Source organism: Amphiura filiformis, chromosome 14 (assembly GCF_039555335.1).
Source record: "Amphiura filiformis chromosome 14, Afil_fr2py, whole genome shotgun sequence".
Taxonomy (NCBI): Eukaryota; Metazoa; Echinodermata; class Ophiuroidea; order Amphilepidida; family Amphiuridae; genus Amphiura; species Amphiura filiformis.
The window spans coordinates 51,675,301-51,694,872 of NC_092641.1; the positions used below are offsets into that span (position 1 = coordinate 51,675,301).

At 36.0% G+C, this 19,572-nt stretch overlaps 1 protein-coding gene across 1 annotated transcript in view; it reads right to left on the reverse strand.

Annotated features, from left to right (window-relative positions):
* The window catches only part of LOC140170276 (uncharacterized), a 103,915-nt gene that overhangs the window by 56,939 nt on the left and 27,404 nt on the right, over window positions 1-19,572 (reverse strand). The window contains exons 4-8 of the mRNA XM_072193644.1: window positions 19,325-19,465; window positions 13,216-13,300; window positions 11,858-12,037; window positions 7,333-7,569; window positions 21-741 (exon numbers count right to left, since the gene is read on the reverse strand). Coding sequence (XP_072049745.1) covers window positions 21-741; window positions 7,333-7,569; window positions 11,858-12,037; window positions 13,216-13,300; window positions 19,325-19,465 — 1,364 coding nt within the window. The remainder of the gene's footprint in view (window positions 1-20; window positions 742-7,332; window positions 7,570-11,857; window positions 12,038-13,215; window positions 13,301-19,324; window positions 19,466-19,572) is intronic.

Below are 19,572 nucleotides of genomic sequence, written 5' to 3' on the forward strand. Positions count from 1 at the left end.
ACGAACTTTATAACACCTACCTTTACATTGACCATCTTCTTCCATTGACATCGCCATGGAAACACGAGTCCACATCTTCCCCATTATTCCTCCATCTATCTTTCCTCTGTGATTCTCTACAAAATCACACACAGTCCTCACATAATCAAGACAGGCAGACAAGATGGCCGCCTGTCCCACCTGTTGACCCTCTTTCCTCTTTGCCTTGGGGTCACTGGGTTCAACGCCCTTCATCCTTCCAATGTGTGTTAGAGCTAAATGTAGAATAGGTTCCAACACCCCATCCCATAAGCTAGCATCATCCGTTTCTTCTACACTCTCAACTGTCCTCTTCTTTTTAGACTTTTTCGTTGCTAGCGCTGGAGACGAATCATCCTCTTCCATGGCAACTACGGATGCATCTTGATCCGAAACGGTCTGCACTCCATCCTCCCTGCCTGCTTTTTGACACATCACCACGGCAACTGCAGACTTTGCCAGACAACCGACCAAAAGCACATCAACCTCTTCTGCAGCGTCTACTTCAACGCTAGTGAGCAGCTCCTGTAACCATGAACACAGCTTCTTGACAGCCTCGTTGTAAGTTCTGTTCTTGTTGTCTTGCGTTTGGGGTGATGCAGTCCTTTGGATGATGGTAGCAACTGTTGTCAGTAATGGAATGGCTCCATGTAAGTGATTCAACCTTGCAGATGGTCTTGATGATTTCAATTTAGCTATCAATGCAGATATCTTGCCCTCTATCTGTAAAGAATATATATATATGTGATGCGATCAAGCAAAATCAGTCGGAATTCGGAAATATTGATTTTGAGATATAGCCAAAGAAACAATACATTTCTTTTGTTTTCTGTTGTTTTGGAAACTCCTTAATTGCTCATATCTTTGGAACTGGTTGTTCAATTTCAATGGGGGTTTCTGCAAAATGCAGTTTTGTAAATGCTTTGTTCTATCCTATAAAAAAATAAGAAAATTTAATATTTCCGACTTCCGACTGACTTTGCTTGTTCGCATCACATAATTCATCAGCATCACATACTGTCGTATCCCAAAAGGCTGCCTTGTGTGATTTTCATTATCATTGTTGTATTACATTGTTATTTTATATCTTCAGCATGCTTCTTTCTTTAATTAATGGACATGAGATTGTAATAGTCTTGTGATAATACATCAAAATTAATATATAAAATAAATTTAGTAGGCCCGTTATCGATTGTCGAAAGTATCGATAGTCGGAAAATTCATGGACTTCCGACATGTTGGTACACTCAGTGGTAGTATCGATACTCAAACAATATGGCACACATGCTTTAGATTATCCCAAATTACTGTGACCATTCAAAAGGCATTGTAAACAAGTACCGGTATATAGAGTGCAAAGTCACTTTGCACAGTCGTTTTGTTATGTCAGGGGCCTATTCTGTTGTAATAATGAACATTGAAGAAACGTAAATTGCATCTTGAAAATGTGTCAATATATCGATACTGTATCGATATGTCGAATAATTTGCTTCAGATAATAGACTTCAAAAAACTGTATCAATAACAGGCCTAAAATTTAGAGAGTATCTCTACACAATTAGATGACAATAATAAAAAAATCACACAAGCCAGCCTTTTGACATAGAGCGCAGATATTGCCAATTCGAGTGTAATGCTAACATTGCTGGGGTTAGGTCCCACATAACTTGTGAATTAGCAACAACAAAAATAGGTGGATGTGCATAGTTATTATTCCGAAAATAACCTAACAGACAAGTGGCGAGCCAGTGCCTTTCACCACCTACGCTAATGACACCTCTGGTTATATAAACTATTATTGCAACCACTGATCCAGAAAGCAGACAACTCCCTGGCCAGACTATTCATGGCAACAAAAACAAGACACCTATTCAAGTCTTGTCACAGGTCACTTCAAATTTCTGTATTGATTTGGAACAAACAATTTATTTAATTTAGGTCAAGGTATTTTAAGTTAGCATCAAACCAAACAATCAAAACACACAGATGACTTAGGACAGAAATCAAGTGCCTCTGGCTGGTTGCAAATCTAGGGAGATAAAAAATACAATACAACCAATCAAAAATAACAATTTTTTATCGAAAAATAGGTGTAAATACCCATATTTATATTGGACCTTTTTTATTTTATTGTTCTGGTATGTACACCCTCTCTAATGATCACAGAACCATCCAGAAGTGTTTCTTGCCTTAGAAGTATTTCTTGCCTTAAAAGTGTTTCTTGCCTCAGAAGTGTTTCTTGCCTTAGAAATGTTTCTTGCCTTAAAAATGTTTCTTGCCTTAGGAGTGTTTCTTGCCTTAGAAATGTTTCTTGCCTTAAAAATGTTTCTTGCCTTAAAAATGTTTCTTGCCTTAGAAATTTTTCTTGCCTTAAAAGTGTTTCTTGCCTTAAAAATGTTTCTTACCTCAGAAATACTTCTTGCCTTAAAAATGTTTCTTGCCTCAGAAATGTTTCTTGTCGTAGAAGTGTTTTTGCCTTAAAATGTTTCTTGCCTTAGAAATGTTTCTTGTCTTAGAAGTGTTTTTGCCTTAGAAATGTTTCTTGCCTTAGAAATGTTTCTTGCCTCAGAAGTGTTTCTTGCCTTAGAAATGTTTCTTGCCTTAAAAATGTTCCTTGCCTTAGAAATGTTTCTTGCCTCAGAAGTGTTTCTTGCCTTAGAAATGTTTGCCTTAAAATGTTTCTTGCCTTAGAAATGTTTCTTGCCTCAGAAGTGTTTCTTGCCTTAGAAATGTTTCTTGCCTTAGAAATGTTTCTTGCTTCAGAAGTGTTTCTTGCCTTAGAAATGTTTCTTGCCTCAGAAGTGTTTCTTGCCTCAGAAGTGTTTCTTGCCTTAGAAATGTTTCTTGCCTTAGAAGTGTTTCTTGTCTTAGAAGTGTTTCTTGCCTTAGAAATGTTTCTTGTCTTAGAAGTGTTTTTGCCTTAGAATGTTTCTTGCCTTAGAAATGTTTCTTGCCTCAGAAGTGTTTCTTGCCTTAGAAATGTTTCTTGCCTTAAAAATGTTTCTTGTCTTAGAAGTGTTTTTGCCTTAGAAATGTTTCTTGCCTTAGAAATGTTTCTTGCCTCAGAAGTGTTTCTTGCCTTAGAAATGTTTGCCTTAAAAATGTTTCTTGCCTTAGAAATGTTTCTTGCCTCAGAAGTTATGTTTCTTGCCTTAAAATGTTTCTTGCCTTAGAAATGTTTCTTGCTTCAGAAGTGTTTCTTGCCTTAGAAATGTTTCTTGCCTCAGAAGTGTTTCTTGCCTCAGAAGTGTTTCTTGCCTTAGAAATGTTTCTTGCCTCAGAAGTGTTTCTTGCCTTAGAAATGTTTCTTGCCTTAAAAATGTTTCTTGTCTTAGAAGTGTTTTTGCCTTAGAAATGTTTCTTGCCTTAGAAATGTTTCTTGCCTCAGAAGTGTTTCTTGCCTTAGAAATGTTTGCCTTAAAAATGTTTCTTGCCTTAGAAATGTTTCTTGCCTCAAGTGTTTCTTGCCTTAAATATGTTTCTTGCCTTAGAAATGTTTCTTGCTGCAGAAATACTTCTTGCCTTAAAATGTTTCTTGCCTCAGAAATGTTTCTTGTCTTAGAAGTGTTTTGCCTTAAAATGTTTCTTGCCTTAGAAATGTTTCTTGCCTTAGAAATGTTTCTTGCCTTAGAAATGTTTCTTGTCTTAGAAGTGTTTTTGCCTTAGAAATGTTTCTTGCCTTAGCAATGTTTCTTGCCTCAGAAGTGTTTCTTGCCTTAGAAATGTTTCTTGCCTTAAAAATGTTCCTTGCCTTAGAAATGTTTCTTGCCTCAGAAGTGTTTCTTGCCTTAGAAATGTTTGCCTTAAAAATGTTTCTTGCCTTAGAAATGTTTCTTGCCTCAGAAGTGTTTCTTGCCTTAAAAATGTATTTTGCCTTAGAAATGTTTCTTGCTTCAGAAGTGTTTCTTGCCTTAGAAATGTTTCTTGCCTCAGAAGTGTTTCTTGCCTTAGAAGTGTTTCTTGCCTTAGAAGTGTTTCTTGCCTTAGAAGTGTTTCTTGCCTTAGAAATGTTTCTTGTCTTAGAAGTGTTTTTGCCTTAGAAATGTTTCTTGCCTTAGAAATGTTTCTTGCCTCAGAAGTGTTTCTTGCCTTAGAAATGTTTCTTGCCTGAAAAATGTTTCTTGTCTTAGAAGTGTTTTTTGCCTTAGAAATGTTTCTTGCCTTAGAAATGTTTCTTGCCTCAGAAGTGTTTCTTGCCTTAGAAATGTTTGCCTTAAAAATGTTTCTTGCCTTAGAAATGTTTCTTGCCTCAGAAGTGTTTCTTGCCTTAAAAATGTTTCTTGCCTTAGAAATGTTTCTTGCTTCAGAAATACTTCTTGCCTTAAAAATGTTTCTTGCCTCAGAAATGTTTCTTGTCTTAGAAGTGTTTTTGCCTTAGAAATGTTTCTTGCCTTAGAAATGTTTCTTGCCTCAGAAGTGTTTCTTGTCTTAGAAATGTTTCTTGCCTTAAAAATGTTCCTTGCCTTAGAAATGGTTCTTGCCTCAGAAGTGTTTCTTGCCTTAGAAATGTTTGCCTTCAAAATGTTTCTTGCCTTAGAAATGTTTCTTGCCTCAGAAGTGTTTCTTGCCTTAAAAATGTTTCTTGCCTTAGAAATGTTTCTTGCTTCAGAAGTGTTTCTTGCCTTAGAAATGTTTCTTGCCTCAGAAGTGTTTCTTGCCTCAGAAGTGTTTCTTGCCTTAGAAATGTTTCTTGCCTTAGAAGTGTTTCTTGCCTTAGAAGTGTTTCTTGCCTTAGAAATGTTTCTTGCCTTAGAAATGTTTCTTGTCTTAGAAGTGTTTCTTGCTTTACAAGTGTTTCTTGCCTTACAAGTGTTTCTTGCCTTAGTAAGGCTATAGAGCATCTCACCTTCCACTTCTTTCTTCAAAAGTGGCCTCAAAAAGGAAGCAGAAGGGGACAAGAAACATGTTTCTTTTTCAGCCAAACAGTACACAATAGCAAATCAAGCAATATGCATTATGCAATTACATCGAACTTTACAATGTTATTCAAGACTGACATGGCAGCACCAATCCCATTGCACCCTGACTAAATGAGTTTACAGACTAAAGATTACACCGCAATACCCTCCACTGATTTCCCAGTACTTATAGGCTAAGTAACAGATACAATGGCTCACAATAAACACTCAACATGCAAGCATATATTTTCAAAGGGTCCCTTATCAACAAAAAGACAGCAGTTTGCTTGGAGAGGGTAATGACTAAAGCAACTTTAAAGAGGAAGCCCTGCCAGAGCAGTTCTTCTGGGGTGAACCAAACCTGCATTGTCATCAAATTAATCAATGACAAAGTTATCTCTGAATTTGGCATGTGCTAATGTTTTAATGCTATTGCATCCATTAGCTTCCGTCAAATTCAGACAGGTTTGGTTCACCCCAGAAGAACTGCTCTGGCAGGGCATCCTCTTTAAAAAACAAAAACCCAAAAATGCACATAATCAGCAAACTCCTATTTCGAAGCACTTTTAGCTAGATGTTTTGAACTTTAAACTCCGCCTTGTAGTTGACAAACTGAAACTGAGATGGCAACTTATTGTAGTCGTGGATGGCATTGAAATAATCCCGTTATCACCTGCAACAGGGAAGTTGTGTGACATGCACATAATTCAATTAGCATAACAATTCCATGTCAGAACCAATAATGTTTTTTTGACTGCATAATGTTCCTTTTAAAAGACAAGTCAGGGAAAAAAATAACCGGAGGCACCAAAGGCAATTGCCTTGGGTGCCCCATGCCTTTTCTTTTTACCTTGGTGCCCTAGCAGGCATTAGCAGAATTACCTGGCTGCCCTCGTAAATGCCAAAATGAACTTTTTCCCCTGGAAGCATAGTTTGAGCACCCGGGGGGGGACCACTCACATAAATGGTCTGTACGCATGTGTGACCAAAAAAGAAAGTAAAAAGGATACGATTAAGCATCATTAATTTGATCTTGTGCGCTAGTTTGTAATGTTTGAGTGTTTCCATGTTCCAGTGTATGATGCGTAGGCCTCTTCCCTTGTTTGCATGATTATATTAGGCCGGCGGGTAAGCATCATTAATTGATCTCGTACACTGGTATGTAATGTGTTGTTTGTACTGTTTACCCCGCATGACTGCTCATATCCATAAGTACCAGACTTGAGTCCTGTTTATCAGGGACAGTCTGTGTAGCTCAGTGGTTAGAGCGCTCGCCCGACAAGCGAGAGGTCTGGGGTTCGAGTCCCCGCACAGGCAGGTATGTCCGGAGTTTTTACTCTGGTATATCTGGCTATGCATGTAATGTTTCCATTTGTAAATTCATGTTTAATTGTGCTAGTGTGCGATGCGTAATTCTTCTTTCCCCTGTAAAAAGGGGTGTTTTTTTAGGCAAGACAAGTTACGCGAGTGACTCAGTTAGGGTCTAAAAAACACTGATTTTCAAGAATAAGGGTAGTTTTCTGAAACTGAACAACTTGTTTAGGGTAACTTTTCAGATTTTTGTTAATTATGAGTCCAAAAAGGGTTTATTGTTTCATTTTTACTAGCCAAAAAACTCATTTAGGGGACAAATTTTATGTTAAATTACCTTATTAAGGGCCTAAATATGCTGGTAGGGTAAAACTCATTTAGGGCGTGTTTAAAAAAATTTGGTTATGCATGCGTACACTTTTAACCCTTGAGTGGCCCCCAGGGTTTGCGAACGTAGCTATGTGGCAGTTACGTTATTTATGGTGTTATCAGATGTGTCGTGTCATTCCAGTTGAAATGCATACACCCCAGGAAGACATGGCTTTAATCTTCCGCACAGGGGGTGTAGATTTGAAATGGAGCAGATGAAGGTCATATGAGATGTGTGGATTTCAACTGGAATTTGCTGTCGTAGTGCACGTTAGAATATGACTGTTGTTAGGTCAACTGGCTCACGCTTTCTTTGTTACGAACCACTGATCGAAATGATCACTACACAAAGCCTATGACATATCAAAATTCGGAACAGGTGTATGAGCCCAGTCTTGAACCAGTAACCAATGGTTACTAACATACACTACTGCAGCGAATAGACCAATGCCAATAACCAGGGTTGCCAAACCTGTGATTTGGTAGCCCAATGGGGCGACTTTTGAAGATTTCTCCCGCGACTTTTGACAATTTCCTGTCCCATAGAAATTAATGGTTAAGAAAAAAATTGGTGACTTTTCAACATTGGCTCCCACCACTTTCGATAGTTTCCTGCACCATAGAAACCAATGGTAAAGAGAAAAATTGGGTGACTTTTCGATTATTTGCCCTGCGATTCGGGCTGAAATCTTTTGGTAACCCTGCCAATAACACACACTGTTGTACAGCAGCTTACCAATTTGATCACATCCATCAAGATGTTCTCCTCCTGGCTCGCTCTATGGGCAGCTTTCTGCATCCACTGCCTCATCAACATCTGAGTAACATCATCAAGCACCAGGAACCGACCACTCAGAGAGTCCGCTTGGTTGGTTTCCTGCACAAACTCCCATGCATGCATGTGTTTGTTGATGATATAAGCCAACATGGAACTGACCTCAAAGCACTTCAGGATTCCTGTTGATTTCATGGCCTGAAATAAAAAAATAAAGATAAACACATCATAAAAATGTTTCATCTATAAGAGTGTTTTACGCGTTATTGATATTCGTGGTCACGTAGGTTCATCTACGGCCTGATAGACGACACCAATCAATTTATGCATCTACGAACTAGACCACTCCTACCGACTAAAAATATGAGTTGTTAATCATTATGTTGATTCACAAGCGGTTTAGTGCTACATAAGTTTTGTTGGGGGGGAAGGTTTTTAAATGCTCTTCGTGCTGGCCATAGGCTTTAACATACTTTCTCATAATATCAAGAATTATCTCAAGAACCACTGAATCAATACTGGGCTTGTTTGTAATCATTTAAATGCATTTTTCATGCAAATTCTACATATAGTCATGAAAATGTCCAATTCATGATTTTAAAAAAACATGGACCTTGTTGTCTGCAGTTGGCATTTGTGTAGAAAGGATCAGGGCACTGGACCTTTACTAATGACCAATTGTGCAAATGCCTGCTGTGAAAAATTAATGAGCCCTTAAGGGCTGGGGTATGAACGTTTGAACAGTATTTATTTTGGGACATTAGAGCAAATCAGACATATCGAATTGCATTCTGAATATGAAGAATGTCATTCTGATATCAAATAATTTTGATTTTTGAAATTAGCAATTTAATACACATTTTATGGCAAATCATTAAAAATTGATATTTTTGATATTTAACAGTACTTGAAGTAAACTTTATAAATCTGATGATTTATACTTAAAGTGTATGTAGGTGGGATGAAAAGCCGACGATCAATTGAAAATTTTGACCTTTTCAGTATTGAAGATATGGATTTTTTCCCAAAACACCAAAAAAATTAGGTCTTTTGGGAAAAAAAAAATCCATATCTTCAATATGAAAGGTCAAAATTTTCAATTGACCGTCGGCTTTTTCCTCCCTGCTACATACACTTTAAGAATATATCATTAGATTTATATAATTTACTTCGAGGACTGTTATATATCAAAATTTGAAAAATATCAAATTTTTATAATTTGTCATAAAATTTGTATTATATTGTGATTTAAAAAAAAAGAAAATTATTTGATATCAGAAAGACATGATTCGTATTCAGAATGCAATCGATAGGTCTGAGGTGCTCTCATGTCCCACAAAAATACTGTCAACACGCTAATAAACGCTCATTTTGGATCCCTTAAGGCGACGAAAAAAAGAAACCCTGTTCTACAGGTGGACGGACCTTTCAAGTAGGGTCGGTTGGTTGGCATTTTTTTGGGGGGGGGGGAAATGACCCAAAAAATCACCAAAATCTGTAAATAATTTGCAATTTGAGAAAATACAAAAAAAAAATGTTGTTCCTTTTCTGAAAATTGGGTCGGCATTCATTTGTACGCCAACAGGAAATTTTTTTCCCAATTTGTTCAAAATCTGGGTTGGTCGGGCCCGTAGAACAGGGTTTTCTTTTTTCTTCGCCTAACTTGACAATAACACTAAATACAGGTCACAACTAAATCTGTGTGAAAAATATGATACAAATACTACCAGTGTCATTTTGGTCCACTTCTTGTGACATAATGGGCTATTCCAGTTGAAATCCATACACCCCCTATGGAAGACATGACATTAATCTTCCACACAGGGGGTGTGAATTTCAAATGGGGTTACCTGAATGAGTGACTGCATTTGAAATATACATCCCCTGTGTGGGAGATAAAGGTCCTGTCTTCCACAGGGGATTTCAGCTGGGATAATTATAGGCTAATGAACAAGTACTACTTGTTGGGAGAGAAATTAGGGTTTGGGGCTCGTGCATTAGATGCATCAACATTAGACTATGCCATAGTCGAATTTTATTAAAAATATGTTATTATTAGTCATGATGAACCCATTTCGTTGAACTTAAAATTATACTGATGTTTATTAAAATAGTAAAATGGTCATAAAGGGTTAAAAATATCAGACGATTAGTGACAATAAAAGTAATTGAATGCAACATTATCTTGCATAATTATAACGGCTCACTTTAATACTGAACAATTCTGATTTTGGAATCTACCAGTTTATTGATAGCGAACCCGAAATTTTGACTATGAACTTTGAATTGTAAGCAGAACTTTACCCCTGGACTTTGCTCTCTAAAACACACTGTCAAGCATACTTGTTTATCAGTCCATTAACCACAAGTACGCCGCTAGATGTTTGATGAGAGATTAACTTTCAGCGTCAACACAAAAGCGCCAAGCAAATACCACAGACAGTTGTTTACGGTGTAGTTAATGGTAATGGCGCGGGCCCAGACGATTTAAACCATAGCGAGGTATGGGCGACCAATCACAAGGCAGATCCATTTAAAGATGCATTACATCATGGCCAATTTTAGTTAGGCCAGAAATTGGCCTAACTCTCCATAGAGTCCCGTGTTAAAAATCTTAACCGCAAGGCAATGTCAGTAGTCCACTTGGGAAGCTAACAAACAGAGGGAGTAGGGTGACTGATCAGATGTGAAAATCTATCAATTGTGCACACATTAATTAAATCAGAGTTTTAAGCTTAAATACAATATCCAGAGTATCCACAATGGGCAAGTGGACTACGGGGTAGTCTACATCAACATCAGCGCAAGTGTATTATTTTGTCTAATTTCTCAAGCAACAAGTAATACGCATTCATTAAGGGCTGGGGTATGAGCGTTTGGACAGTATTTATTGTGGGACATTAGAGCACATCAGACATATCGAATTGCATTCTGAATACGAAGAATGTCATTCTGATATCAAATAATTTTGATTTTTGAAATTAGCAATTTAATACACATTTTATGGCAAATCATTAAAATTGATATTTTTGATATTTAACAGTACTTGAAGTAAACTTTATAAATCTGATCATTTATACTTTAAAGTGTATGTAGGTGGGATGAAAAGCCGACGATCAATTGAAAATTTTGACCTTTCGTATTGAAGATATGGATTTTTTTTCCCAAAACACCAAAAAAAATAAGGTCTTTTTGGGAAAAAAATCCATATCTTCAATATGACAGGTCAAAATTTTCAATTGACCGTCGGCTTTTCCTCCTGCTACATACACTTTAAGAATATGTCATTAGATTTATATAATTTACTTCGAGGACTGTTATATATCAAAAATTTGAAAAATATCAAATTTTTATAATTTGTCATAAAATTTGTATTATATTGTGATTTTCAAAAAATGAAAATTATTTGATATCAGAAAGACATGCTTCGTATTCAGAATGCAATTCGATAGGTCTGAGGTGCTCTCATGTCCCACAAAAAATACTGTCGAAACGCAATAAACGCTCATTTTAGATCCCTTAACCTATTTCATATCAAAATGATCACTAAAAATGTTGGAAAATAGAACCAGAGAAGATGCATCCAGTCCGAAAAATGAATCAAGCGACACGAACACATGCGAAAGAACTGTGCGTAGTATGCGGAGTGCACATTGTACAATCAATGCACTCCTCATACTTTTCTAACCGCTTTTCTGATTGACTGCTTTGATAAAGGAGTGTATGAACCCAATACAATCCTTAAAAAGACAGACGTTTTATATAATATCAGAAAATCCATAATTAATCAATCTTGTACTACAGTTTTATTCCAGAAAAATACAGCACTATTTTTTGGGGATCAGAAAAATATTTTCCTCTTTTGCCAAATGAAACAAAGCTAAATCCTAATCCTTAACTTAATTCTATCTGGCAATAAAAGTCAATTTTAATATTTGGCCAATTTTTGGAATAAGGGCCTGAGACATGCATTTTTAGGGTGTTTTTCGTATGCTGTGACAATCAAGCTCAAGTCATACTTTTACAATTTTCATGTTATAAAGTCTACTTTTTGGAAAACCCATTTTCTTGTATCTTTTACAATCGATTATCAGAATTAACAAAAATATTAAATTTATGAGCAAATTCATAGCCTAGACTACAAATTTTGAATGCTTAGACTTGTGCTAAGTCTTTGAATTTTGTGACTGAAATTGTCAGAAATCATGCAAAATTGTATGTTTTTGGCCAATTTCCCCTGAAATTGCAAAACTATTCAAATTTTACTTTCATTGCCAGTTAGAACTAATAAAAGATTTAGATATGGTTCATTTGGCAAAATTGGATTTTTTTTATCCAAAAAAAAAATTAGTGCTGTATTTTTCTGGAATAGAGGATGCAATTTGAAACCTGCAGAAAAAGAAGTATCATCCTTTTTTTTTAAACACAGCCTTCTTTACACACAAGGCTTTTTCATCTTTCTGGGGGGAGCAGTGACATGACCTACCTTTAAAATGTTCATTTCCAGATTTCTACAAAAGCAGAGTGCTTCTATCAACTGAGGCTGGCATGCGATATCACCTGTGGCTAACCATCCCGTTACCATGGCGTCAATGACCACCAATCCCAGCATGCATCTGTCTTGGTTGGTGGGCAACATGTGAGTGAGTGGAAGTTGATCAAGAACCTGTCAGGAAAATATAATTTTGAATTAAAAAAAAAATTAGATCTTGAGAATTATTGCAGGAGATGCTAAGACCAAGCAGGTGGTGGCTGACATGATCGAGCCGGCAACTTGTGAAACCGCCCGGCCGTATGGCATTTTCAATATACTTGGTTAGTTTGTGGGGTTCATTATCAAACCCAACGGTTTTAGCTTGTATTAATATTACTTATTAACATAGGCCTATTTGTTTGTGATATTTCAAGCGTTTTAAAATTTCAAAATAATCCCATTCAATTACACGGTTGACAATGAAAATTTACTGAATTTAGAGAATGCAATGCGGCCACCACCTGAGACCAAGTGCTTATATAGACTGCACCCAGGGATTCATTTCATTCACTCAACTTTACAAAGCTTCGTAAGTATCTAAATCAATCATAACTTACAACACATCGTAAAATCCATTTCATTAAAATGACTTATGATCGGTACCCTTCGTAAGTAATAGGGATTTACGACAGGGACCCTTCAACATCACGGTAGTCGCGCTAGTCAAAGGTTTGCTGCAAATGAGTATAGTATTAGGAACACTAATCTTCTCAGGTTCTAAGAAGGGCATGTCAACAAAATACATACAATTTTAAAATATACAGTATACACAATATAGAATTGCATAAAAAAACGACAAACTATGCATATATCAGGACTGGATTTCAAAATAATACTAAAATAAATCTGATTCCTGTTATGTTTGAAAAACTACATTTCAATGACAAACATTTTTTTTCTGAAGTAGCAACAAAAATATTTTTATAATCTGTATTGACATATAGAGTCGGAGCAATAGTTGGATTATGACAATCAAGCAATTGATAAAAGTCCATGACAATCATTTATTTTCTGAGAAAGCAACAAAAAGTTAGAGCCTGTGTTTTTGTAGATTCTGTCAAGGCTATAGCAATCATACAATTAACATAAGTCCTTGTCATGTCAACATTTTTTTTTCTGAAAAAGCAACAAAACATTTTGAATCTTTGTGTTTGTAGAATCAGTCAGGGATACGACAAATAATAGACCAAACTTGATGAAATATTCTTGTTCTGAAAAAGCAACAAAAAAGTTTGAATCTATGCTTTTGTAGGGTCAGTCATGCTATGCCAATTAAACAATAATGTTTAATGCCTTAGTGAACAACTTACATTCAGAATATTCAGAATGTTCTTCACCGCACCTTTCACTTTTTTCGAACTCCCTTGAGCACTTGTGTTGTCCTTGAGTAGGGTGCTGAAATCAAGCAAACAAAACAACACATGAAAAATAAAACAACATCTGATTGTTATTGATTGCTTTGACTGTGTTTTGCAAATTGACCGCACTAAAACTCATTATTTATGTTTTGATGAATCCAATTAGTATGTGAAAATATTGGTTCCAAAATATGATAATGATAAGGTAAAATAATTTTCTTATGCACAAAACCAAAATATTTCACTCACTTGATGGTTTTGCACATCATGGTCAATAGGCATCATCAGAATGATGTTGGATGATTCTTACTTCCGGTAGGACGTCATTCTGATGATGCCTATCGATAGGTGAAACCGTCAAGTGAGTAAAATATTTTGGTTTTGAATATAAGAAATTTTTTACTGTATATCTACAAACTTGATCAATCTATTTAGTGATAATAATTATAACATTGGATGCATATGCCCAATATTTATTGATCACAGTATCAGTTTTAAAATACTGGACTTGACTATGTCTCATCCAAAATTCTAAATCAGATTTTTCTTCCCCAACCACATAACATCCGCTAAAATCTCCACTCAAAAGCCTTCCAAAGACCAACGGGCAAGAAAGACTGCTGGGTTTACTCATACTTCCCCAACACAACCAAAGATTGGAACCAGCTTCCTCAAACCATAGTCGACATTACAGAAACCAAAGTATTCAAGAAAGAAGTCCTAAAACACCACCAAAACACAGCTCGAAACAACTAGCATCTGACGTTCTGCGCACAATACCCTTCTCGCCTGGCTTTGTAGAAAGTGTTGAGAAGTATTTAACCAGAACCAGAACCAGAAGTCAACCAAAGTGGCACCACACAATGTCTAAGAGTTGGCAATTCCTTCGTAATTAAGGTGCCCCACACACAAAGGTGTGTAAATAGCAAAGGTTTGTAAATACAAATAATATGCAATATGCAAATAAGCTCATTAATATTCAGAAATATGCAAATAACATGACACAAATCTATACAGCACATCATATCTAATCACTGTACCAAGTTTCAAGTTGATCAGTTATTGCGTTGGAACTGCACAGTGGATTAATGAATTTGCAGTAAAAACATTAGAAAATGAGCAATATATCAAAAGCATTCGTAACTTAGTAACCAAGTATGTCAGGTATGTGGGGATTTCAGTAAGCTTAGATACTGAGCAATATGGTAACAACTGAATTTTTTAAATTTCCAACTTTAATCAGATTATGTTGTGTACATGTCTTGATAAAGGATACCAATATTTTAATTAAAAATTAAATAAAACAAAATAACTTTCTTTGCCTGTGAGAACTCGACTATTTTATATTTTTAATTTTATCATTTAAGTGAGCAACAAAACTCAATTGTAAGACCTTGCGTGTGAACTTAGTGTGCTCCATTGACCACTCAAATGACATATGGGCAATTCCAAGCGTTGCGGAATGATGCAAACTGCCTTCGTACAAATTTCTTTTTGATGCAGCAGCCAAATATGTATTAACAGCATAAGGTGAATAGCATAATGTTGAAGTATTTTTGGTAAGTGAATGATTAAGGTAGGAGAAACTTTTCCAAACCACTCTAATTTCCTAATTTGCATATTGCAAAGTTCGCGTTGCGGAATGATGTGCACGGGGGCAGTATTTTTTGCACTAAAACATTTTTGACAAACTCTGTGAGTTTAGTAATCTGAGATATTAAACTTGCCACTTAATGTAAAGCTTAGGATGTAAACTGACAATTGTCAGTATCGATTAAAAAAAAATTTGGGCATCGTCTCTTTATGCCAAATTTGCGAGACTAGGTCACGTTATGGAATGATGCAAGGAGCGCTATGGAATGATGCTGTGTGTAAAATCCCATAGAAAATGAAAAGCATTCCATGTTTGAAAATAAAAATAAATATATCAATAAATTTGAGTAAATTGTGTTTTTATATACTTAGCTACTTATGTTAGCTGACAAATATCAATATTTATCCAAAAATATTTATCACCGATTTTTTTTAATCCGATAACTTGTGTTGCATGGTCACATTTTGAAACTAAAATTATGTCAACATTCTGCTAGTCTAAAATTCTTGGAAGTGAAATTGAGCACTGGATGTTAGCCATAGGATGTAACATAACAACTATCACCATCTATCAAGAAATAATCATCACTGTTTTTATTTTCCGTAAATTTAAAGAAAAAATCCTTGCAATCCATGAATCCTTATGGCGTTGCGGAATGATGCAGGGGGTTTTGTGGAGAAATGTCACTTACAATGGTTCAGGCAATGCTGAAATATCAATTACTGTAAAGATAGTTCTGTGCAATGCATTTCCGAAAGTTTGAACCCAAAATTTTGAATATTTTTTTCAAACGAGCACATTATGAATTATGCATCATTCCGCAACGTTGCGGAATGATGCAACTTTAATTGGTCGTTACAGCCGCAAATTAAACTTTTTGAAACTTATTTTTGTTTCATTGGATAGGGATGAATAAATTTGCTTTGCATTCTGGTTTCAATGAAAATCAACCTTATTTTAAAATTGCAGTGGTAATAAATGATACTTTTGCGTTGCGGAATGATGCTTTTAATCGTAAAATTGGTACTCAAACAATGCTGACGAAGCTACATGTTATAAAATTTGAAAATTCCTGGTGTTTATATTTTGAGCTACTTATAAACTTTATATTCACATGCATAATTTGTTTCCAAAATTTTACAGTACAGAGCAGTTGCTGTGTTTTTAGTTTTGCTGCTTTTACCAGTCAAGAATGTGCAAATTTATGCGGATTAGGATGTTTTTCTAACAATGGACACCATTTCCTCCTAAAAATGTACGTTTTCAGAAAATATAGCTTTTTAGCTTCAATATGAGACCAAAATCACATACTTGACTTGATTTTTAAATTTTGACAATTTGGGCGAGGTTGCTTGGAATTGACCATATATGACCATTCAGGTGACCACACAATTTTGTCTCTGTTCATCACAAATTAACTGACAAATTAAATTAAATGCCTCAATGAACTAAAACTGAATTTATACTTGATCGCCGTGTGATTACGATGAAACGTTTTTGGAAAGCGATGGGCAATTGCCGAATTTTGCGATGCATCGCTCATCACTTTTGCATTTATACTTTTTATGGCGATAGCGATTGCAGACGACAATTAAAATATTCTAAATGCCACAAAATACATTTTGAAAACAACAGTTGCTGTCAATAATTATTGCTTTGAATTAATTCATCACCAAAAGTTAATAATCGAGAAAGGTAAATTAATTAGCAAAATAATAGATCCAGTTGGTTGTATATGATTGGTTGATGCATTCACGTGTCAAGCGACAAGCGAAATCGCTTCCAACTTGCAAAAGCGATGTCATTTTTGCCTCAGCGATTTGAATCGATTGATCAGCTCGACGCTCTGGAAATTTAAGTAAACACTGAGCATGCGTGAGAATCGCTTTTCTGATATTAAATTTAAATTTAGCTAGAAAGAAAGAAGGAAGGAAGGAAGGAAGGAAGGAAGGAAGGAAGGAAGGAAGGAAGGAAGGAAGGAAGGAAGGAAGGAAGGAAGAAAGAAAGAAAGAAAGAAAGAAAGAAAGAAAGAAAGAAAGAAAGAAAAAAGAAAGAAGAAAGAAAGAAAGAAAAGAAAAAAGAAAGAAAGAAAGAAAGAAAGAAAGAAAGAAAGAAAGAAAGAAAGAAAGAAAGAAAGAAAGAAAGAAAGAAAGAAGACAAAAGAACCCTCAGTGGTGTTAATTGACTTTACCTGGTTTTATTATTAGGGTTTTAAATGAAGGACACTCTTGTTTTCAATGAGCACCCAGAGTATGAAGTTACTTGTTTTGTGTAACAGAGCATGAAATTAAGTGAATACAGTTATAATAAGGAATAATTCAGCCCGATTGTTCATTTCCCTCTTAAAGGTTTGTCCAGTTGACCATGCAAACTTGTTGGGAAGTTATAACACAATACATCTAAATGCGCTGCAAGGAATTTAAATCCTGATGATCCCATCATGCAGTGGGACTTTGCATGATATTTTGCAGAATGTAAAACCTGAAGGCCACCTTAATCAAGTTGCATTGTGGGACATGGTGCAGTCAATCCCACATCTAGCTGCTAATCTGCCCTCACAAAATTAATACCACTGGATTAAATGGACATTAAAATGGTAAAATTCTAGACATTTGGGCAGGCGTTTAAGAACAACTTCTTTGTACTTTTTAATATTAATACACTGGTCTTAGAGGAAATGAGTCAAGGAAGCTGTTAATTGCATTGATATTTCCATTTGTCATGCGGCTCTAGAGTTATGGTAAATACATGAAAACGCATGTTGTGGTCGTTCCCCCTCCTGCAAAAAATCTTTTACATGGGTCGAAAATGACATTCATTAACATATTAAGCCTTTCGACCTCCTTTATTGAACCCACACAATTCCTCTGTGCATCAGCTTTATTTGTCTCAATTTGTGTAAACACCACTAGATCATGTTCCCCTCTGCCCCCCCCCCTAATGCCCCACCTTATTAAGTGTCTTACATAAAGGACACAGTGGAGCCACATGCTATTTGAGACCTTTCTCACACAATGAGAGGAAACTTGCAAATCTATATTAAGCTGAATTGATACTCGATCGCTTTTGCAGAAAAGCAATTCTCACGCATGCTCAGTATTATCTTACATTTCCAGAGCGTCGAGCTGATCAATCGATTCAAATCGCTGAGGCAAAAACGATGTCGCTTTTGCGAGTTGAAGAAATCTCAACTTCCCAGCGATATCGCTTGACACATGAATGTATCAACCAATCATTTCTAATCAACTGGATCTATTATTTTGCTAATTAATTTATCTTTCTCGATTATTAACTTTTGGTGATGAATTAATTCAAAACAATAATTATTGACATAAATGGATGTTCTAAAAATGTATTTTGTGACATTTCGTACATTTTAATTGCGGTCTGCAATCACTATCGCCGTGATCAGCAAAAATGCAAAAGCAACGAGCTGAATTTATAGTCGATCGCCGAGCGATTGCGATGAAACGCTTTTGAAAAGTGATGGGCAATCGCCAAAGTTTGCGATGCATCAGAGGAATTGTATGGGTTCAATAAAGGAGGTTGAAAGGCTTAATATGTTAATATCCTCTGGATCATAAGCTTTAAAATGATATATAACTTGCCAGGATTGCTTTCTTACTCAGAGTTCAAAAGTGAATATTTCACAGGAGAATTCTTATGTTTTCTATTGTTTTGAAAAGCACTTGACATAAAAACTGACCGATCAATAAATGTGACCAGATCTGGTCCAATCAGGCTAAAGTAGGCAATAATGAAACTGGAAAACAGGCAAAAATGAGGAAAAAAACAAAAAAACAAAAAGAAAGTGGATATATAAAAGGTTCACAACTTTACAGCCAAGTATTCAAGGGATCTGGGGATTCAAAATCAGTAAGTATCGGTATAGTGACTCAAGTTTCAAAATTGCTGACTTTAGCCTGAGTGGATCACATTGGGTCACAAATGATCGCAAAACCCACTGTAATTGCAATTTGGAGCTTCAGAGACTCAAAACATTTCACAGCTTAAAATTGAAAAGAAAATACTGTTGTGGCCTGATATTGGCAAAAGCAGCCAAATTTTAGGCAAGTAGAGGCATGCTTTTGAGTAGCGGTAAGCGATGGTAAAGTAGCCCAATTGTGCACCCAAGGCGTGGCACTGGCATCACAGTAGGAATGTCCCTTCCAAATATTTTTTTATCAAACTATATTATGGTGACTTTGGTGTCAATAATGATAGCTCAGCCCCATTGTCTATTCCATGACTATTCTTATATCTCTGATTGACTCAATACTTGATAAACCCCTGTATTTGAACCAATTAAAAAAGAGGGCAATAACATGGTCATATAGCGCTCATGGATTAAGGCGCAAGTCTGTCTCTTGCAAAGCCCGCTGTCCTGTGTGTGATTCCTGACCTGGTTTCTTTTCAATTATAAAAGCATACTGGGACTGTAAAAATGTTGCGCCAAGTAATACTTGCCTAAATTCACTGCCAACTGCTTCCAAGACTTCCCAATTTGTATCCTGAATATCCGTCACCTCTGTGAGCATGCTCAGTAACTTGCCATACTTCATTATTATACCTGACGATGACCTCTGACCCTTTGATGATTTCTTTGGACTGAAATGGAAAATTTGTTCTTTTATGAGTTGTTTCCGTATTCATAGCAATAATAGTAAATACAGAATGTGTCAAAATGACCTGAACCCAACTTTACTACCGTATTC